We start from the raw sequence: 23,618 nt of genomic DNA on the forward strand, positions 1-23,618 counted from the left end.
TTCTAACTCAGATATAAGTGATTGCTGACATATCAATCTATCTCTTGGCACCCATATGAATGAGCATACAATACACACTGTATATATTTGTTTCATTAACTACATAATTATCCAACCCATCTCAACAGTGCCAACCCTCTCTGCTAAGGGACATAATCATGGAAACCTGTTTGCATTTTACTTCATCAATTCATACAAACTGTAATTTAAAATGCAAACATTTGATTGGAAATAATAACTGAACAGACACAAAACACTGATCACTGAATAAAACAGGGCCAAGTGCAAAATGAGAAAGTGGAACATTTTCCAGGTTCTAAATAAATGTAAAAAATGTTACCTGTTTCACCGTAACTTGTTTTTTTAGTTTTAGAGAAGAGCCGTTATAGGCACAACTGGGAACACTTTTTGATAAAGAAATCTCTTTGCCCTGTGGTACAGTGCTGTGCCATAGTGATGCATTATGAATGAGGAAATGTCCAACTGAAAATAAAATAAACAGAGTTGCAAAAAAAAATGAACCTTTACATTTGTGATGCATGCAGGAGAACGCTCATTTGGAAGGAACTATCAAGTGGCTTCTTGACGCAGGATATGAATGCAGAAGCCCATTATCATCATCTCTATAATGCATTACCAGCTGATCCTCACGGGGTTCTTCACAGAACTGTGTTTTCTTATGCATGAGAGCACTATTTGAAAAGTTAAACCTGCTCTAACCTACTTTTATCGGTTAACCTAGTTTAACTTTGTTCACCTTTGTTTAACCTGTGCTACATTTAACCTGTTTTTAATTTGGTTTACCTGTGTTTTACCTGTGCTAGGTGCAACCTGGGAGGCTGAGGCGCAGTGAGATGGTGCACTGATCTTCAGGGGAGAGCAGGTTTGAGTCCCACTGTCAGCATGTCGTTGTGTGCCTGGGCAAGACACTTCACCCCAAATGGCTCCTGTGGGGATTGTCCACTGTATTCAATGTATCCATGTCGCTTTGGATAAAAGTGTCCAACGAATGACATGTAATGTAACCTGGTTTGACTTAGTCTATCTGTGTTTAATTTGGTTTACCTGTGTTTGAACCTGTAGTTAACTTGGTTTAATCCGGTTTACTCTATGCTTAATCTTGTTTATCTGTTGAATTTGTGTTTAACATAGTTTAACCTGTGTTTAACCATGTTTCTCTAATTAAATGTATTAATTGTGTTCCACTTCAATGTGAGTTTGTCTTAAAAGAGGGGATACTTTTGACACATACTGAGAAAATAACTTGATGTAATGAAACCGGATATGAATCCAACTTTTAGTTTTCAGTCTTGAGAAAACTTCCTCCTGCACTTTAGGTTTTCTGAGGAACTAAAAAAACACACATAGAGACATCATCAGTGATTGCTAAAGAAAATTCATACAGACAATAGGATGCAAGAGCAAAGTCAATATACAGTCCTTGGTTTTTTCAAATAACGAGTGTGTGAAGTATTTTTCATTCGACTCTTTGAAGCAGCAGGGGATTAAGTGGCAGATGTGTTGGGACTAACCCTCTGTCTCCGAAATACTTACCTGCTGCTTGAACACTTTGTAGGTGTTATTATTTGTGAGTAATTAAGGCAAGTTACATATTAAGGAGTCAGGGTCAGGGTAAATAAACCTGCTTCAACATGCTTTTAAGTCTTTCTTTATTCTAATTATTTTACAAATACGTTTCTTCATTCTGTTTCAGTGGGAGTCATTATGCTGCAAAAAAGCAGGTGCTTTGCTTGCTCTATTATTCAGGGCTCAGTCAGTCACAGACAGTCATTAAAGTTTCATAGGAAGCAATTTGGTTGCAGTATTATTTGCAAAGTGAGGTGAGTGCATATGGTGGCACCATACCTTTACCGTTTACGGCTGGGGTTTCCATGCTTTTCATGTGAAGAGAGCGGCATGCTGTTCTCTTGAGTGGAATTTTACTTGATGACGCCTGTGGGAACATTACAAAAACCGACAGATGATCATCAAGGAGTCAGCGGGGCGACAAAACACAACACATTTTATTTGAGGAATGTTTTGACAAGCAGTCAAATTTCAGCTGTACGGCAGATAAAAAGTACGAAATATTACACTTGTCAGAGCTTTAAAAAAGTCGTGTCAGTGCTTCTATTTGACTGTTAATAATTTAATTATTGATCCATACAGTTCTGAGTTGTTCACATATGCTGGGAGAAAGCAAAAGATGAATTGTAAAAGTGAAAGTGGGTCATGTCAGATTTGTTTGACAACACAAATAGGAATTGATACACAGACCACAGGGAATAAAAAGAAAACTGAGCATAGGAGGATTGCACAACAGCGACGTGATGTGAAGTGATTATGAATGGAGATAAAAGGCAATACATCGCTTACAAATGTGACAATATTCAGACCAACAGCTATCACACTCTGAACAACAGACAAGAATCTTATAGAATATTTGTACAAAATATAGACAGGTTTTCTCAACCATAAATACTGTATACCAGGGATATGTGCATTTCTGCTGTAAAGGCAATACGTGTTTAGTACAATATTACACTTTCTACATTGTGTGTATGGCACAATTTAATGTAAGCAACAATAGGGTGAGACCATTTGAGATGATATATTTCTTTGTTACTGTACGATTTTCTGATATATTTTCTGATTATATTAGGACTTTTCTGCTGTTTCCTTCTTATATGATGTTTACACATGTATGGTCATTTCTGGAAATGTTTGTGGTACCTTATGGAAATATCTATCTAAAAGTATGTATTTTAATTGTAAGTATTGTAATACTCTATGCTGCCTATTAAAATCATTAATCATGGAGCTGTAGTGGGGTGTGTGAATTTTTTATTAATAAGCCCCAGAGGATTTAAGGTGCACCTGAGGGCAATCAAGCACAAACGCAGTTCTGATTAAGCAACAAGTGAAACGTGACGTTTTTAAAAATAAGTCTCTGTACAAGTGTCATTGTGTCTGCTGGAACTGAAACTCCTTTGGTTCACCTCAAAAATAAATCTGAGGACACTATTCATAATCCTCTGCATGTGAAATCAATCGCCGTCTTGAGAGCCGACAGTGTTTTTTTTTGTTGCGTAAAATCGTGACAAACTAAGAACGTCACAATTGACACAAATCCTGACATAGATGAGGAAAATCTGGTAAAATGAAACTTTTATTTCAAGCAATAATGCAGCTTAAAACTCTCTGTGAAATATGTTGGTTTAAGTTGAATTAATGTAGTCTACTGTTTATTTCTTAAAATGTCACACATCATTTTTTGTCTTTATCTTTTGTACCATATTTAGTCACACTTGAGCATCATCAGACCGTATTTACCAATGTGAATTCACTGAAGGACATTCCAATTTCAAACCTGTGCTTAATGTATGGTAATGCATATGCCATACTTCCAGTCACCTTGGTGTATGTGAGTGGGAGAGTGTGTGTGTAAGGTACATGCTCTGTCCTTCAACTCCAGTTAGCTTATTGATCTAACAATGGAAATTAAATCAGTGACTGACGCTAAAGTGCTAAATGGATCAGTTTTATTTTTGTTGCCACTGATTTCACGTCAAAAACTGTCTTCACTCTGAGCTCATTAATGTCCATCACCCGTAATTAGGCTACTCATTAAGTAGGAGCGCAGAGGAACCCATTAGAAGTGATGACTTTGATCCTGACTGAAAGTCCCATCATCAGGTCTTGAGAGCACCCTTTGTTTACACGTGACGCATTTCAGTGTCAATAACATCAGCAACGATGAGCTGTGAAAAAATACCAGCTGAGCTTTCTTAGCTTATTTTCTTGGCAAGAATTAAAAAATGGCTTTCAAAACCAAATAAATGAGATAAAAATACACATGCTTTGCAACCCATCTGTTGTTTTCCTTGGTTTGTTAAATCTACAACTGCCAGTCAAAAGTTGAGTTTTTTTAAAGCATTTCTAATTAAATGACAAACAATGTGCCTATTGTCAGAAAATATATGAAAGCAACATAAGAAATGTGGTATAGTTTAATTAGCTTACATGTTGTTCCTACCTGTAGAAGATAATTTACATTATTAGTCTTGCTTGTTACTCTGTTCAATGGCGAAACAAATTTGGACTTAGCTGACATTTTCATTAGAGTGTACCTATGAAACACTGAAGAATCGTAACAGCTGCTACCACTCTAACCAACACTGTAACTTTGCAGACAGGTGAGATAATCATAATTATACACTCCTGATAAAGTGTCAGGTACATTTAGGGTATACAGTTATAGTTGTGAATGCATTAAACCATGTTAAACCACAACAGCAAATACAGTGGAGGAAATAAGTATTTGATCTCACACCAATTTAGTTAGTTTACCCTCTTAAAAATAAATGAACAGTCTGTCATTTTTATGAAAGGTTTATTTTGACATTGAGAGACAGAATATAAACAACAAAAAATCCAGAAATGTAGATTAAAAAAAAGATATCAATTAATTTGCATTTAATTGGGGGAAATAAGTATTTGATCCCCTTGCAAAACACAACTTAGATCTTGGTGGAGAAACCCTTGTCGGGCAGCACAGAGGTCAGACGTTTCTTGTGGTTAGACACCATGTTAGAGCGGCACATCTCAGGAGGGATTTTGGTCCACTCCCCTCTGCAGATTCTCTCAAAATCCTTCAGGTTTCAAGGCTGATGCTTGGCAACTGGGAGCTTCAGCTCCCTCCACAGATTTTCTATTGGATGAAGGTCCGGAGACTGGCTAGGCCCGTCCATCACCTTAACGGGTTTCTTATTTAGCCACTCCTTTGTTACCTTGGCCGTATGTTTTGGGTCATTGTCATGCTGGAAGACATGTCCCATTTTCAGTGTCCTGGCTGAGAGAAGGAGGTTATCAGCCAATATTGTATGATACATGGCCCCGTCCATCATCCCCTTGATGTGGTGAATCGCCCTGTCCCCCCCAAAGCATAATGTTTCCACCTCCATGTTTGACGCTGGGGATGGTGTTCTTGGGGTCATAGGCAGCATTTCTCTTCCTCCAAACATGAGATGTCGAGTTGATGCCAACGATCTTGATTTTGGTCTCATCTGACCACTTCACCTTCTCATAAGCCTTCTCTGAATCATACAGAGGTTCATTGGCAGACTTCAGACAGCCTGTACATGTGCCTTCTTGAGCAGGGGACCCTTGCGGGCGCTGCAGGATTTTAATCCATTACAGCGCAGTGTGTTACCAATAGTTTTCTTGGTGACTGTGGTCCCAGCTGCCTTCAGATCATTAACAAGTCCCTCCTGTGTAGTTCTTGGCTGACTCCTCACTATGGTTGGGTATCGTTTGAAATGTATCAATTCCGATTCCGATTCTGCTTATCGATTCCGGTTCTTATCGATTCCCCGTTTCGATTCCAAAATGGTAAAAAAAGAGGTCAAATGTTTAGATAACAAAAATATCTTTATTCTTTTAAGCGTGAACTGAAAATTTCACAAACTAAATAGTATATACTAAATGCATATAATACAAATGTGGACAACACAATGGAAAGCAGAAGCGGTTGAACCATTTATGGATAATAATGTTTTGAGCTGCATGTTGTGTGTTTATAGGAAACCTACTGACATAAATCATACAAGTCACATTCGAAGAAAATAAAAGTCCGTCCGAGCAGCAATAGGGGCCAAATGCTAGAACTAAAGTGCATTCGGTGCACAGTAGGGCTTTGACTTTTGCCCAAAAATCATATTCGAAGTTCGTTTGTTTATTAATATTAAAGTTCGAATGTATTCGAATATTTATTAATAATATTTTGACCATTAAATGTCTTCAGTAAGACCAATATTAGTATCACACTTCAGTTCGATGTTCTGTCCACCAGAGGGCAAAGTATCAGTCAATGGCGGGTGTCCGTAATATGTACAACATTAGTGTGGGTCCCACATATGACAGTTAACGCTCCATCGGAAATACACGAGCCTACAGGAACCTTTCGTGACGTGCACCTAGTCAGTCAATGATGCTTTCGGAAGAAAAACACAGTCACTTGTTTTGGTTTTTTAAATTGTATTATTATCAGACTCTGGATTAAACACAAACAGTTTTATCCACTGTTCTCATCAAAAATAAATAAAAAAATAAGCCAGTCAGGCTAAGTAGGTTAAGGCTTACTCCTCGTCAGGCGTAGTTGTCGTTGGCGCGGCCATTGTTTTAGAATATTGTTTTAAAATAAGCGCGATTGCGCGAACCAGGAGGATGCCAACGTCATAGGTCTACAGGAGCCCAGATGACCAATAATAGCCTTGATAATGAGCTCGCGGTTTTACTTCACCAGGCGTGAAAAAAACCTTGGAATCTGAATTGAAAACAACACTAATAAAAAATAATTCCCATATAGGTTCGAATATTAAGGGCTCCCTAAAATTCGTTCGAATTTCTTTATTTTTTTAAACAATCGAATTATATTCGAACAACGAAGTTCGAGGTCAAAGCCCTAGTGCACAGCACCTAGCTGCCAGCAACCAAATAAACAAAGTCAATAAAACAGAGGGTATGTTAAAAATGTATGCAACTCAACAGTTCTTGTTAAGAAAAATCAGCATATCAGCCTTTTCTGGTAGTATAAGTGATCTTTCTGGGCAAATAGTGTCTCCAGCATTGTGTGTTTTTGAGCCTTGTCAAATATATATTATATATATTTATATTGGTTTGTAGACAATAAAGTTATCTTGTCTTATCTATATAAGAAGATCCAGTTTTCATATGGTGTAGTTACATAAGACATACTAAGATTTATGTTATGTTACTTGCGTTGTGTTAACAAATCAAGACCTTCAAAATGTACATAATGCAGTAATGAGCTGTCCTATAAAAGGGTCAAATGAAGTAAACTGAGGGATGCTTACTTAGGACTTGTTGCTTCTCCCGGAGCACAGTCTTTCCCATGGATGAACGCTTCATCCAGACAACAACATCCCTGATCTTGGCGGTCCATTTTGCCACTGATGCCAGAGAATAGACACTTTGTGCCCCGAGATTGAGTGTGTGTGCAAAACAGCCTAGCTTTATGAAATGTAGCCTTTTTATGGCCACATCCATGTTCGCTGCGTTATCAACAGTGACCGCCACTATTTCATTGACTATGCCAAATTCCTGCAGAATTTCACCAATTTCTTCAGCCACCACTTGTCCTGTTTGTGCTTTGTAGGGTGCTTTTGTTTTGAGAACTTTTTGTCTCATCTTTCCCTGAATTATATAGTGTGCAGTCACTGTTAGGTAAAGGTCTTGCAACATGCTTGTCCAGCCGTCGCTGGTTAAAGCAACTTTGCTTACACCACTTAGCTCAGATACAATGTTTGATTTTTCCACCTCGTACCAGGCAGGAATCAACTCATTGGTTAAGCTATCTCTGGAGGGAGGCGTGTACTTCGGATTTAGGGCCTTGGTCATTTCCCTGCAAAAAACGATACAACATAACAGTATCTGTTATTGTACAAGTACCCTACAATCCCACAAACATTTTTTTTTAACCTTGCATACCTAAACGACGGAGTTTCAACCACAGAGAAGGGATGAAGCCCTTTTACTACAAATGCCGTTACCGCTCTGTGACACTCCGTTTTTTCTTTGGTTAGCTTTCCTTTCAATGCTAAAGAGAACGGTGTGTCGCGGTCAGCTCTACCTGTCTCTACTGGACATAGCGGGGTGCTACTAGTGCTAGCTGTTGATAGCATACTCGGGCTCGGAGACCGCAAGACATCAAAGACGGTACATTCTTTGATATCGATGCCGTGCTGTCTTAAATGTTTGCTCAAATTCCTAGTGCAACCCGACGAACACCTAATTAACTTCCCACAGGCATTGCACTGTACCTTGTTGTCTTTTTTAGGGCAGTGAAGCCACACTTTGGAGCGCTTACCGCGTTCCATTTTTGATAGTATTGTTGTGACTGGGCCATGCTGCATGCTGGTATCTAAACAAATCACACGTTGCGTTGATGCATGACGTAGTCACGTTAAGTATACAAGTCCTGTCAGATAGCCTATGTCCGTGCATATATGTAGCCTTTCTTTGTAATACTAACGGGTTTACCGCGTTTAAGAACCGTTAAGCAGAACCGAAATTATATTTTTTTTATGGGTACCCGGTACCCAGCATTTTGTTATAGGTTCTCATTTGGAACCGAGTTTCGGTTCCCAACCCTACTCCTCACCTTTCTCATGATCATGGATGCCCCAAGAGGCAAGATCTTAGATGGTGGAGACCCAGATTGAGGGTGAATGATGGTCATTTTGTGCTTCTTCCATTTTCTAATAATCAAACCAGTAGTCTCTTTCTCACCAAGCTGCTTGTTCCAGCCTTGTGCAGGTCTACCATTTTGTCCCTGATGTCCTTAGACATTAGTTCCACCATGATCACAAGACCTGTCTCTGGTCTTGCCATTGGGGAGAGGTTGTAATCTGATTTATTGACTGTGGACAGGTGTCTTTTATCCAGGTAACGAGTTGACATCAGGAGTACTTTCTTAAAGTGAGAGGACTTATTTAACCGGTCCGTGGGAGCCAGAACTCTTGTTGGTTGCAAGGGGATCAAATACTTATTTCCCCTAATTAAATGCAAATCAATTTATATATGTTTTTTAATGTACATTTCTGGATTTGTTTTAATATTCTGTCTCTCACTGTTAAAATACACCTACCATAAAAAATACAGACTGTTCATTTCTTTGTAAGTGGGTAAACTAATTAAATTGGCAGGGGATCAAATACTTATTTCCTCCGCTGTATATGTCTGATTAAAGTTATTATCAATAGCAAAAGTAGTTTACAGAAAGTAACTGTACTATACTGTAATGTAATTAAATTCCTTCTTAATGAACTTTTGGTTTATGTTACTTCTGTTTCACTACATTAAAATGAACGAGATTGCTTATTTTAATCCCCTGTTAGCATTTAGTTATTTGTAGTTAAGTTGTGACAACAAATATAATGAACTTCTGAAGAGTAATGCATTCTTATATAGTCTACCACCCAATAGTATGACGACATACATTAAGGCAAGGCAAGTGTATTTATGTAGCATATACAAATAACAAGGCAATTGTTGTGTGCTTGACACAAAACATGAAAAGTCTCAGACAAAGTGAAAAAAGATACACACTATAAAAGAAGAATAAATTGAGATGGTTGAAAAGCCTGTACAGAATGTAGAAAATTAAAACAAGCTGAGATAAAATGAAACAGATACATTCTAGAATAAAAGCTATGTGCAGTGTGAGAAATCAATAATTGTATATACTGGAAGGGAGCTGCATACAGAAAAGTCGTATGGACAACAAATGGACAATAACCAGTGGCTGCATTCAAATTAAATGTTGATGCATTAGTAATTATATTCCAACAACATATTGTATGTATAGAAACATTAAAAGGTCATTTACAGCAGCATTAAAAAGGGCCATTCGGTATAATGAGTACTTATACTCTTGATGCTTCAGTGGTCATGTGTATAATCACAATTAAGATCATAAAAATGTAACGACCATTCACCAGTCATTTGTTTTTGTACCTTCTATTTAAGCATGAGATCACATTCATATGAAACTGCTCAGATATAGGCTGTTCAGAGGCGTTTGACTGGCAGCTCCTCACTAACACACAGACTACCCCCCTGCTTTAATTGATATGCAGGCTCTGCTCACGAGGACAATGAGGTGTACTTTAGAAAGGGCTGCGGAGTGTCACACATTGACCAGGAGATGGCATCTCAAGTCCTGAAAAGAGCAGCATTGAGCTCAGTATAATCCTACACCAACATCATTCCTGTTGCTATACTACTGATGTATTCTTGATGCCACGGTCACCGGGTGAAATCCACAGGAGACGGCGCCTTCTCCTCCACATATCCATCTGGATACATCCACTTGGGTTTGGACTTGAGTTTATTCCTCTCTGATTTCTTCACTTGGTTCGGTTTCTGGTATCTTACCTGGCACTTAACCTTAGCAATTGGCGACTCAAAATGTATCTAACCTCCCAAAGCATGCGCTCAACAGTGTGATTCTCATGAGGCTATGTCAAGCTTGAGTGCATCCACCTAAACGTCTTTGAAAGGTGGCAGGATGAAATATGCATTATCCAGCTGATGTTGTTCGGTAACGTGGGAAACTATAGACGGGGGTTGATGCGCACCTCTTGGAGCGACTCACATCTCCGACAGGTGTGCGGCTGTGCGCAAAACGGATTTGGCTGCGGTGCAAAGTGCTAATATTCTCCGGGCAGACATTCGTCCTGGGTGCGTGTCCAAATGTTTGGACTAAACGCCGAGTGCATCTAACATGTGGACCTGGGACGCATGCAACAGAGAGCCCTAACCATGAGGAGGAGCAGACACCGCGCAAATATGGGTATGTTCACCGTTCCGCAAGGTACTTGTGCATTTCAAAGTCGTTTTCCTAATTACAATTCACTTAAAGCCAATGTCGCTGGTGTCTTTGCCCCCTGTGGTGTACGAGTGATGACTGCAGGCTGGGGGATCTGACGGAGGTTTTTCTCTCAGCAACTATTTTACGGACAATGCCTGATGCATGTGGTTATCAATCTCCTTTCCAATGTTCAAGAGCATGACTTTGACTGTGCTCGTGAATGTAAGTGTGTGTCTAGATGCAAATGAAGTATATGCTGCAAATAACCCTTCTGATAAAAAAAAATCATCCAAGTATGGGGTTATAATGTTTGGTCCCCTGATACAGATAACATTTTATTTTATGTATTCTCTTCTTGTTTCTTGTATCATATATATTTGTGCTCCTAAGTCTATCACTTCTCTGTGTGTCTGCAGGACTTCTCTTGCTATTCAGATGGCTTGTATTCACGGTGGTGGTGCCCGCCTGGCTGCTTGCTGCTCCAAGTGGCATCCGTGAGCGTCCCTGCCCCCAGAGCTGTAGATGTGATGGGAAAATAATATACTGTGAATCCAATGCCTTCCGTGATGTGCCAAACAATGTGTCTGTAAGCACCCAGGGCCTCTCCCTACGTTACAACAGCCTGGTAAACCTCAGAACACACCAGTTTGCGGGCTTGAGTCAACTAGTGTGGCTCTACCTCGACCACAATTACATCAATGATGTGGATGGCCAGGCTTTCCATGGGATACGGAGGCTGAAAGAACTGATTCTCAGCTCAAATAAGATCACTCTGCTCAAAAACAACACTTTTCATGATGTTCCGAATTTACGCAATCTAGACCTCTCCTATAATAAACTGCAGGTTCTCCAGCCGAATCAGTTTGTTGGTCTTAGAAAACTGCTCAGTTTACACTTGAGGTCAAACTCCTTAAAAACTGTCCCGATGCGAGTTTTCCTTGACTGTCGCAACCTGGAGTTTCTTGATATTGGCTACAACAGGCTACGGAGCCTCACACGTAATGCCTTTGCAGGACTCCTTAAACTCATCGAGCTTCATCTGGAGCACAACCAGTTCTCAAAGATAAACTTTGCTCATTTCCCCCGCCTGACTAACCTGCGGGCTCTGTATTTGCAGTGGAACCGTATCAAAGTGCTAACCCAGGGACTGCCGTGGATGTGGACCTCCTTGCAAAAGTTGGATGTCTCTGGGAATGAGCTCCAAGTGTTGGACCCGAGTACATTTCAATGCCTTCCTAATCTGCAGACTCTTAACCTGGACTCCAACAAGCTCAGCAATGTGTCTCAGCAGGCAGTGGAGGCTTGGATCTCCCTCACCACCATCAGTCTTGCTGGTAATTTGTGGTACTGTAACCCCAATATTTGTCCCCTAGTGGCCTGGCTCAAGGCCTTTAAGGGTAACAAGGAGACCGCTTTGATTTGTGCCGGCCCAAAGGAGGCACAAGGAGAGAAAGTGACAGATGTGGTGGACACTTATAACATTTGCACAGCAACACCGGCTCCCATCCCATTAACAACATCGGCCCTCACTGCTGCAGTTCAACCTGAGCTGCTGCCTCTTCCCACAGAGCCTGTGGTGGATAAGAAGCAGATCTGGAACAGGACAGCTTCCCCTACTCCCTCCGAGGCCTCCCCCACCCTCCCTTTGCCAGACACTGAGTATGTTTCCTTCCACAAGATCATAGCTGGTAGTGTGGCACTCCTCTTATCCGTGGCTATAATTCTGCTGGTAATCTATGTCTCGTGGAAGCGCTATCCCAGCAGCTTGAAACAGCTTCAGCAGCGCTCTGCGGTCAAAAAGCGCCAGAAAAATGCACGGGAGACCGAGCGCTCCCTTAATTCACCACTGCAAGAGTACTATGTGGACTACAAGCCTTCACACTCAGAGACTATGGATGTGCTGGTTAATGGGACAGGACCTTACACATACACCATCTCAGGCTCCAGAGAATGCGAGGTATGACCGTTGCCCTCCAAAAATCCATTTCCACTGCGAGGCATGAGAGGTAAATTTTCTAACAATCTGTGGAGAAAAACACTTTCTTTTTTCTCCTCTGCACTTGTCTGTTTTGGGATAAGGAAGCAAAGGTCAGTGCATGGTGACTTGTTTTACAATATGCTAGGTTTGTTCGGTTCCTTATGATTACCCAGTTGTTGTCCTGAATCATACAGTTTTGCTTCTAAAATATGATTCTCATTAGCTCAAACTGCAGAGCCAGCTTTTCTCCCTGGAGAACTTACAGTAAGATGCATTAGGCACAAAGTAGACCCATCTTTTATTTTTGACATATAACAGCTCATTGATGAATCTCTGTATTATCAGCCAGCCTATTATTTATTCACAAATGGCTTGCTGTCCACACAGGAATGATAAAAAAAAACAAGTCACTCTGCAGGTGGTCCTTTCCTCTCCTGTGTGTTTGCTACAACAACTGTAGTGGCAAAAACATGAGTGGTGTGAATTTGTTTCTTGCTGTATTAAATATGTTAATATTTACTATCATACCAGCCGATCATACGTTCCGTTCTCTTTGTCTGCCCTCAGCAAGCATGTATTTAAGATTTTACTTAATCTACAAAGTTCAAACAGTCACCGCAGGCTAGAGAACACTATAAAGGCCTGCAGCCAAATACAAGATTAATTATGCATTTGGGCTCGATTCCTGTCTGGCTTTAGCGTACTAATGCAGTTTCAAACTTCAATATGCTGCTTTTGTTAATCTCAAAAAGATAACGACAATATTCGGCATCACTCGTGAAACTTTTGTCCAAAAAGTTTAAATTGAAAAGTCATACTCCTTCACACAGCAGACTCTGAACCACTGTATGAAACAGAGGGATTAAGACAAAAAGCCTTGACAGAAGGACTAATCAATCTGCTCATGCTTAATTAGGCACTTTTTCGCCTGTGTAGTCTTTTTTCCCTCAATGCTACGCATCTGTCTTCCTCTGTCCAGTATCTTTTTTTAAATTGGCAGTATGGTTAAAGTGTGATTAACAAGACACGTTGTGTTGAGTGAAGATAATGTGTCACTGGAATCTTAGTTGAACCTTTTGTCGGACTAACCCAACACATTGTAAAGTCCAGAAGACATCTTTCTTCTTAGTGGTATCTGTCAGTGCAGCTCAGGGACAACGTTTTATCTCCCACTCCCACACAGCTCATTAAATATATTCCATGTGAATCATTTCATTATATGTTTTAAGTCAGTGGATTTCACTGCAGCCTGACACACATTCTTGTCTTGTCCTATACTGAAGACACTGGAGAGACCAGCTGAAATGTGTCATTGTTTCTAGTAATGTCAGATGCTTTGAGGTACACAGCTAGCTAAATCAGCTCTTTGTCAGATTATCTGTGGCAGGGCATTTCTCAAACACAAAAGCGGCTTTAGGTGAGATGGTCAGCTCATCAATCTTATTGCTTTCATGTGAGAATGTGGCATGGGAGCATTAAATGGCAGACCTAATGGGGCTTCTGCTAGCTAGAATAACTAATAGCCCATCAGAGGTAAGGAGCTGAAACTTCTCTTAGCTTTGTTATTCCTTGTCCTCTACAGTTCAAGGGAGCAGCCTTAGTTGTGAAAAATGTAATGGGATTTTTCTACCCCTCTCTGTGTTTGTGCATATTGGGCCAAACATTGCAAGGACACATAGTACAGCAGGAGACTTTCCAGACCAACGCCAGATTTTTTCATGGAGGTAGAAACACTTTCAAACTCTTTGATGAGCTGCATTGTTTTATCTAATACAGTGTAATGTTTATTAGCCATGAAACCTCATCAGAATTATCAAGTCGCAGTACGGGAAGCCCATAAGTGATAGAGCGTTATTAGCATCACAAAACAGGCAATGTCGCACGATCTGTGCATATATGAAATGAGGGTGCTCCTCAGTTGAATTGAATGGCACACAGTAGATAGTGTAGAGAAAGATGGAAGAGATAAAGATATATCTGAAAAATGCTTCTTTAGAGTTTAAACCCCACAGTCAATGTAGTAATAGCCCCAACATAGTGAGCCCCCTGCAATTTTTTTTTTAGCTATCCCAGATAGCAAGCACTTAAGCTATTAGCTGCATTTTCAATTAGGAGAAAGAGCTTTATAATTGAAGTCTGTTATCTTCTGCACATGCCCACTCCAACAAACTTGTATTAAATTTGTTTCTATAGATTTCCTCCAGGACAGCTTAGCAGGTTGATTTTGCGCTGCAATACAAACCCGACAAGTGTGAATTTCTATGAACACTTCGAACTGTGCGGTTACACGGCCTTCCTGTGGCTCATTATTTAAACAAAAAAAAAGCCCTCTTTTCCTGTGAATGCCATCCACTTCTGAGCTCACAGAGCAGCTGCAGTCGTTGACGTCCGCCCACGGATCATCCCCAGCAAAGTTAGCTCAGAAAATATCACGGTGCAAATCCTACTGTCTTACCCAAAGGCGATTCTTGTACTTGGGCAGAATTTGCAAGCATTAATAAGGTGAGGAGTTCTTACTCACAGATAATTTAAGTGTTCTGTGAGATCAGATGAAGTGGGGAGAATTGAAGGTGTGCCACTGCTGATACATCTACTGACTGATACAAAGCTGTCTGAACTGGACTTAATATTATTACAATTTTCAACTATACTAATTTGTAAGGGTCAGGAGCTTTGTAAGGTTAACACTGTGATGCACAAACTAGTATTTAAAGAAACAACTTAAGCCAGCACAAGCCTTAATCATGCATTAAGTGGTTATCATTTTTCATTGCTCTCTGAAATGTGGCACCCCACAACTTCCTCGTGGTTATATTTCAAACTAATGGGCTTCTCTGGATCTATCCTGCAGCTGTGGGTACATTTCATTCAACAAACATTTATTTAATTTTTAGGATTTAGAAGCTGATCCCTGTCTTGAAAATGTCACGAATAAGAAACAAAGATGATAAGCGATCAAAATATACTGCTTTGTCTTGCCAACATGGCAGCTTGCATTTCATCTTTGCGTAAATGCACAGACGGCAGGCTTTCATCCTGTGAAGGGAGTTTGACAGCCTTCAACATTTCTTCTTCACTTGCCAAATAAATGTTAACCACATGAGTAGAACAGCCTCTTAAAAAAGACGTGTCATTTCCTGACACATCTGTTTTTGCGTATGTTGTGGGAAGCACGTTGGTGTAATTTATTCATGCTGTGATGAAAGGTAACACACTTACTGTATGATAAATGACACATCATTTGTGCTTTAGTCATTCTATAAAAAAGCAATATCTTATGCCATTAATTCTAATTTTTCTTGGTTGCCTCTTGTTTGGTGGATTTGAAAATGACTGTAACAGCAAGAGCGTATGGCAATGATCCATGGGTCTACAGAAGTAGAGTACTTAGCTTTTATCATACCTGATGATTTTCTGAAAAATGGGCTTTGGCCATCTTGACTCGATTCAAACTCAACTGCAGCTAAATACAGGGAGAAACCGCCTTTTAAGTGAATTGGCTGTAATGGCTCTTACAAAACATCATTTTTTAATGTCATGTATTATTTTTCATCAGTTGGATCAGTGTTCACATGTATACACTCACTGTATGGAAGCTTTACAGCAACAGGATAATGTCCAAATCCTATTTTTTTTAGATGTTGAAATCAATAGTTTGATACTTTGGTAAATACTCTTTATCGCTTTTTGTTAAGAGTCAGATTTATACTGCTTTAATACTTCATTTGAATCCAATCAGCATAGCACAAAGACAAAACACTTAAACAGCTGACCCGGTTCTGTACAAAAGTAACTAAAGCCATATTCTGTACTAAAATGGCTCAGTTTACTAACATGCTAAAGGCTTATCTTGTTTTCATCTCGGCAAACGTGTAAACCAGCATGCCCGTGGTGTTATGGGGCGTTATGTGCCAGACTTGCCTGGATTCCTTAACAGTCATAACAAAAACGGAATAAATGACTCCTTTTTTCAATTCAAATTGAATGTTGAACTTCTCCTCGAATGAACTATCCCTTCTTATCTGCTTTAAGTTTAAAACATTAAGCATTTACTTAATCAATAGAAATTCTAAGTCAGTCTTTGAATGTAGCATGTAAAAATGTCTAAGGCTGTGAGTCAAAACACTGCAGTGGGATTCATTAGCTCCAATGATCATAATCAAAACTGAGGCCTATCTTTGGTGTTAAGCACCTCTCAGGTTGCTCTGTGTGTGGGGTGAGATCAACTTTAAATAAACATACACTGCTATATTTATGATTCTGACTTTTGGCAGACGTTCTCTTTTAGAGGTGTGATGTCTGCTGTGGTGAGGAGGTGGAATACATTTCACAAAGCTAGCAGCAGGAAGAGGAGACACGAGCCTGTAATCCAACATGGTTTGTTTAAATGAAGACGGCAGTTCTGTTGCTTCATAATAATTAATCTTAGCATCTCCTCTTTCATCCAATTGATGTTTTCAGGATTTTATTATTCTCATTATGATGTACTAATAGAGCATGCCCCAGCCTGCTAATAGCTTGATCTGGCACAGGCGGAAAATGTGATGTTCTTCCTCCCCGCTTCGACACAGACAATATTGAATTTCACTCCGGGTTAGATGTACTTATTTACAGAACATGTACAATGAACTGCTTTTTGTGTCTCTGACTGAACATCAGAGGCTCTCACAGAGGCTTAAAGCCAGATGAGTGATAGTCGCAGGTAGATATCTGAGAAAACATTTTGCCGCTGAGGAAAAATAAATGGAAGTTATTGCTTTGTTGACCTCCAAACCTCCAATTTAAATTGAGGTCAGCATTGATTGACAGCATCATTAACTCCGATATGCACTTGATATTACACAATAACCGGGCCCTTCACTTTAAGCCCAAGATCAAATTAACTTGTCTGTTATAAACAAATCAGGTGAGTCTGACATTTACTACACTGTCAAATACATCGTAACAATGAATTGTTAAAATTACCAAATGGAATTAGATGACCCATTTTTACCAAAAGTAATTTGTGGGAAAATGACAAAGACCACTGAGATAAATCAAACTAATTCAAACATTCCCATCACACAATCTGCAGTGGTCCTTTCCTCCTACAGCCACGCATAAACCATGATGAATATTTAATGGGATATTAAACTTCTCTTCTCTTTTGTGTTCATGGCCATTTTGTTCTGGCGATTGTGAATGAGCTAAAATCAATTTTGTGTTAATTAAAAGTATGTTTTAATGGAAACCCTCTCTGATACTGAACATCTCACATTCGACTTAGTGAAGACAGCTGATGTCAATAATTAACTGGATACATTACTGAAAACTACAATGGCATGCGAAGAGTGCAGACACTCCGCCAAGACACTGGTGCATTCACTTACAGCTCTGATGGTCCAATTTTCCTAATTGTGAATTCTTACTTAAGATGTTGGTGTGTTGATGGACTTTAAGTCATAATGAGGAAATAACATAGACCTTTAAAAAAAGGTCACAACATTTTCCAAGTCAGGGACTCGTTTTCCCACATATTCTGACACCAAATGAATACAGCACAACCAAAGAGAGTATTAGATATTTCTGATGAACCAGCCAACAGTCTGACATTGACATCCATTATAGTCATTTTTGCTATCACAGCTAAAAGTGTGCTTAACATTTGCAACTGCTTTTCAGAATTTAACAGACTATAATCTTCCTGGCTTGAACTCTCCCAATGTATAGGCCAGTTAAAAAAACCCTGTAACTAATAACTGTAAATAAAAATAAAAGTTTTCTTAGATCTATCTATTTATGTAAGGCAGCATAAGTTATATTCATGTATATAAACTATAGATGTTTTCACTCACTTATGACCAACTAGCCTACATGTCTGTACCCACAGAGAATCTGCCCTCTAGCTAACATTTTCCTATTTTGCAGTTTTTGGGACATTTCTTGTTGTCAACTTCTAAGATCATAAGAGTAATATTGCTGAGAACTCACAAACATAACGAGGTGAAACCTGTTACAAAAAGAGAGTGAATCTTTGGCTTTCACAGTCGGGGGCGAGCACTGCTGGTGTTGTTGTCCCAGGTAGGGGGTCTTTTTGTTGCGTTAACAATGCACAATCAACATATCCTTATTTTATTTTTTAAGGTTTGGTTAGGTTTAGACATAAAACAACTAAGGTTAGGGAAACATTTGTGTTTCTGTTGAAATCAATTATTCGTAATAAAAGGGGACCTTGGCCAAGTTAAAGTAAAAACCAGCTGGTAAAGGTTATTGCAACAATAGTGGTCATTGTTAACCATCTTTGAGTGTTGATAAGCGACATATGAAATGTTATAGACCAAGCTAACCTCTATAACTTCTCCACTGTGGTATTGGTGGCAAAGTCCATAGGGAGTCCATAGGGACTTGGCCTCGGAACTGGAAGGTCACCAGTTCAAGTCCCAGAAAGACCAAGTGCTACCGTGTTGTCCCTGAGTAAGGCACCGTTCCTTACACTGCTCCCCAGGTGCTGTACATATGGCAGCCCACTGCTCCTAACACTAGGATGGGTCAAATGCAGAATGTAAAATTTCTCCTCTGTCTTCTGACTTCGTGGAGCTTTAATTGTGGAGCTTTGTCCCATGACAAATACTGTTGCTAAATGTTGTGTAATGCTTTTATGGGGGCATTTTTCAAAACAACTGATGCTGTATTTCTCTTTCGCTGTTGGGACGACAGTCTTATATTTTTTTCTTGGGAGGACAGTCTAAAAAAAGCTGAAGTCTAAAGCCTTAAATTGTCTATTTGGTCTTATCTGAGCAATAATTACAAATGCCTTAAAGGAACTGCCTTATCAAACAGTTTTAATATTCTGCTATCGGGCTTGTACCTTGCTAGTGGATGGAGTTTGTTGTTTGAAGATGTAATCCACTGCAACATTATAACTTCAGGGGTGAACATCTCGTTTTGTTGTCAGACACTCTGAAAGATTGGCTCACAATTTCACTCCGGCATTCACCACTCCATCATAAAAGAGAAATGTATTATAGAAGAGGCACAGAAACCAATTTCTCTGCTGACAGCAGCCTTAACACACCACAATGCAATAAAGCCTGGTGATATGCCGTGGTTTGAGTGAGTGTTGTGACTATTTTGACTCTCACTATATGTTATCGCTCAACACATACGGCAGAATGCAACAAGCTCAAGCTCTCTTCCCTGGCAGTTGTCGAAAGGCATTTAGGGGAATGCAAGGAAATCACTAACTGAAGTCGAAGCAGGTGTGGCGAGTTGGGGGAAGTTGCGTATCCGAAAAAATAATTTATGTCACCTCAATGCTAAATCACTTCTGGCATGCACCAAGCACCACAGTTGATAACAATGTAAGTGTATCCAAGGGAGGATTTTTCCATCAGGTCTTCAGTGAGAGTTAGAGCCGAGGAACAAAGGCACTATTTCAATTCCCAGGGAGTCGAGACCAATGTTTCCCTTGAACAAAGTATTTGGCACAATCTGTAATTTTCAAAAAAATCGGACTCCCATATTGCGTGTCCTATTATTATGGCATATCTATCAGTGATCACATGCCCTGGATTCCCTCAGTTTAAGTTTCTGCTCACTCTGTCAGTGATACTTCTGCTTTAATGGGATTTGACAGCTTATCTACCACTTTATGAAACGTCGGGCAGCACTGACAGTATTAATACTATAACATGAAAACGTTAGACATAACATTTAATGCTGTTTTATGGTCACAGCGTCCGCGTTCATTTTTCCTCTCAGCTTGAAGCAGTTGCAGCTTAGTTAGGCCTTTATTGTATTATGATTCATTTAATTAGGGTTATTAAGTTCATTTCAGTGAGATGCTGTAGTTTTGTCTACTGTGTCACTTTCATTCCCTGCAAAAGAACTTGAAAGTGAAACTTATAATGTTGAGTTGGCACATTTTAACAAATGCCAGTAAGTTGGCGGATTGCAATTTGTATCTTCTCCCTTCTCCGCATAAAGACAGGACAGTTTCTCTTTCTCTGTTTCCGCTGGGAAGGATTTTGATGTAAGTCTACCTCAAGAATAGTATTGTGATTTCCCCAGAAACTAAAACCCCTTCATCATATACCAATGTCTCAGTGTGTCTGATGGGACAAAATGGTGAGTCAGTGAGCACCAACTGAGAATGGTGCATCTCTGTCAACTTTTCCTCCTCCTTGTTGCGAAATGCCTGTCAGGCAGCTGCATGTGTAGGTGGAGATTTTTTCCAGAATAAGCACAAATACAGTGCAAGGCATCTTTCTCTTACAATCTATTGAGCTGTGTTCTTACTTTTGTGTGGTCTGTATAGACACTGCTAACACAAAAACTGATATTTACTTAAACATTTAAACAAGACCAGGCGTCGAAAGCCCTGCTCACAGCTCTGTGAGACTGCATAGGGCAAGGCATGTTTTGTATTAAATTAAAATGTCCACATGCGATCGTTTTTACAATTAGCCTGTTTACACCTCCTGTTTTTGTGCATAAGTTCAATTTTCATTAAAACAAAACAAGCGAAACACTGGAAATTGGAGAATTTCAGTTCTCTATGGTCGCAAAATATTTGTATTGCTTGGATGAGGTGAAAAAAATGGCCACAGTGTGGGCCAATGACTCTTGATTTACTCATTTTTTGTCCGTCATACTTCTGCTTTACTAGAGAGATGAAAACATCTGTGTGGAGCATTTAGAAATACAGAGCTTAAATGTATTTATTATATAATACATGTTTTTCCATTGTCTGAGGTTCTGGTTGGCAATCCTTTAATTAAGTCACCTCACTGCACTCTTCTGTTCTGCAATTATTTAATGGCACTTAACTCTAGAAGTATTGAAACCAACTCTTTATCTTGTTGGGTCCAAACTTTGCATTTCGCTTTGACTGATCTTCAGTAATTTCATAAAAAATCCCTACTATGATTGGATGCAAACTCTAATACTGACAATGCTAACATACTAATGTTTAGCAGGAACAATGTTTACAACACAGTTTTAGATCAGTCCATTAGCATTCTAACTTTAGGTAATAAACACAAGTACACAAAATACAACTGACTCTTAACGGGAATGTCCTTTTGGAAGTGTTTGGTATTACATTATTTAACAAATTAATAAGTTGGCTTGATAAATAAAAAGTTAAGAGTTTACACAAGTTGATCGGAACATGAATGCCTGAAACACATTTCAAGGCAATGCATCAACATTGCATATCATTGACAAGATATTACACTCAAAAAATAAGGAACTTCATCTTATAGTGGTGATAGAGAAAAAGTCAGGGGATATGGAAAGCCATTAGAATTCAATATCTGGCAACATGAACACTGGAAGGAAGTGCATTTTGTCAATATTGAGATATTTCACTGGATGAGTGAGAACTTTGCCTACTGGTGGCATTAGATAAAGAGTGGAGAATCCCCATTTTCCTCTGAGTACTATCTGTAGTGCATTGTATATCTACTGGCGCATAATTTGTTGTGACATGTATTGTGCACAGGTGGAAAAAGAGAAGGGAATCATCTCTCCATTTTCCCTCCTTATGCCAATGTATCCTTTTCAAATCACACAAATGGGTCAGCCCTTTGTTCCAGCAGAACGTTTTTACTGCACGAACTGAAAGACATGTAATGTTCTCTGAACGGCGAGGGCAATATAAATCTAAAATGCTTTCTGGATTTGAGTGGATATCGACCTACAATTTAATTTCCATGGTGGGTGAAATTATAGCAAATTTGGTCAGTCTCAGAAAAGACAAACAACGCTATCTTCACAACACAGCGGGACAAATAAGGGATTTCTGAATCTGATTCAGTGGTTGAGGCAGATCATCCTGTCAGGATTATATGTTCTCCGAATGAGCAGAATTTAAACACACCTCTGCTGATGTCTTTTCCCTCAATTATCCATTTCCCCGGGTACCATTTGCTACCATTAGCTACTTCTAGTCATGTTCTTTTACTCAATGACGAAAACACACAGGCCAACAAAGCGAGTATCCTGCCGTCTGAAGACATGACAGAGACAAGAATACAGAAAGCTGGTAACAGCAGGATTTCAAATGTGAGGTTTTCTCGACGGTACAATGTGCTGGGGGAAAAAAATCCCTTTTACAGGTAATCATATCAACATTCATATTAAAATAAATAAGAGAGCAACAGAATTTTCCAATTTTTTTGGAAATGAGCTCATTTTGTTCTTCCAATAAACTCTCCAATCAAATACGTTTCAGAGTGACATATTGAGATAACAGTCTAATTTGGTTTTAATGTTGGTAGATGGGCCAGATCATATTGAGATTACTGAGTGCCAGTGTAGAGGGAAGTTAGTCATGAGGTGAAATTATATATCCATGTCATCCAATAATTCATTCTCATCAAAACCATGCCATGCATATTAGTTTTTGCGATATGAGCCACATGCTGAAAGATCACTTAGAATCTGAAAAGTCACATCTTCTAAAGTAACGCTAAAGAGTTATTATCCAAACATGGTGGTAGTGTGTAGTGTATTATAGGGAATAGCTTTAAGGTGCTTCCACTCACAACCGGTTATGTTCAGCTCAGGAGCATTTGCAGTTTGTTTGGGCTGCAGTGAAAGCTGTCCATCAAACTCTGGTGCAGACAAAACAGTAATCCCTAAGAAAAAAAAAGGGTCTCAGTCGACTGTTTTCATTTGGACTCTGGTGCAGTTCATTTTGGGTCTCAAACAAAACATACCAACATGATAAAAAAGAGGAAGATATAGGACTTCAGTATAAACTCTGGGAAGCAAGTTAAAGTCATAGGACAATCAACAGTAGTTAAAATGGTCGTATTGCACTTCTGACAAACTGTGCATTTTTGTAGTTCATCAAGTTCTTTGAAAAGTGTGCAATGTAGCAACCTCACTGACAAGAGTCTTTCTAATACTAATAATGTTCATAATCACTTATTTATGAGCTTTTTGTGACATCAAAGAACATAAATACTGTATACACATTAGAAGTGTCACAAGAGTGTGGAGCAAAAGTGCACCCGAATGCTATATGTTATGTGTCCGAAAAGCTTCAATTAACTTGTCAAATGAGAAAAAGGTGTGAAATTGCCGTGAGTGCTTCAGTACTGCACACATGTTGTTCTCCAAACTAAAACTGAATACACCATTTGTCATTGCCTTTAAAATTATTTCAAACTCTCCCGCCCCTGTATTCATAACATCAGAGTGTCTCATAAATGTCATAAATCACAGTTACTTTATAACGTTATAATGTCTTTTCAGACC

General features: G+C 39.3%; 1 protein-coding gene and 1 long non-coding RNA gene across 2 annotated transcripts in view; one reads left to right on the top strand and one right to left on the bottom strand.

Moving 5' to 3' along the window:
* Positions 1 to 688: 688 nt before the first annotated feature.
* Positions 689 to 23,618, bottom strand: part of LOC134873874 (uncharacterized) — an 80,664-nt gene continuing 57,734 nt past the window's right edge. Inside the window, exons 2-3 of the long non-coding RNA XR_010166997.1 lie at positions 1,867 to 1,954; positions 689 to 1,342 (exon numbers count right to left, since the gene is read on the bottom strand). This is a non-coding gene — a long non-coding RNA (uncharacterized LOC134873874). The remainder of the gene's footprint in view (positions 1,343 to 1,866; positions 1,955 to 23,618) is intronic.
* The window catches only part of LOC134873937 (leucine-rich repeat transmembrane neuronal protein 4), a 40,881-nt gene continuing 27,101 nt past the window's right edge, over positions 9,839 to 23,618 (top strand). The window contains exons 1-2 of the mRNA XM_063897856.1: positions 9,839 to 10,375; positions 10,810 to 12,399. Coding sequence (XP_063753926.1) covers positions 10,324 to 10,375; positions 10,810 to 12,356 — 1,599 coding nt within the window. The 5' untranslated portion in view covers positions 9,839 to 10,323 and the 3' untranslated portion in view covers positions 12,357 to 12,399. The remainder of the gene's footprint in view (positions 10,376 to 10,809; positions 12,400 to 23,618) is intronic.

This window comes from Eleginops maclovinus, chromosome 12, assembly GCF_036324505.1.
Source record: "Eleginops maclovinus isolate JMC-PN-2008 ecotype Puerto Natales chromosome 12, JC_Emac_rtc_rv5, whole genome shotgun sequence".
Classification (NCBI taxonomy): Eukaryota; Metazoa; Chordata; class Actinopteri; order Perciformes; family Eleginopidae; genus Eleginops; species Eleginops maclovinus.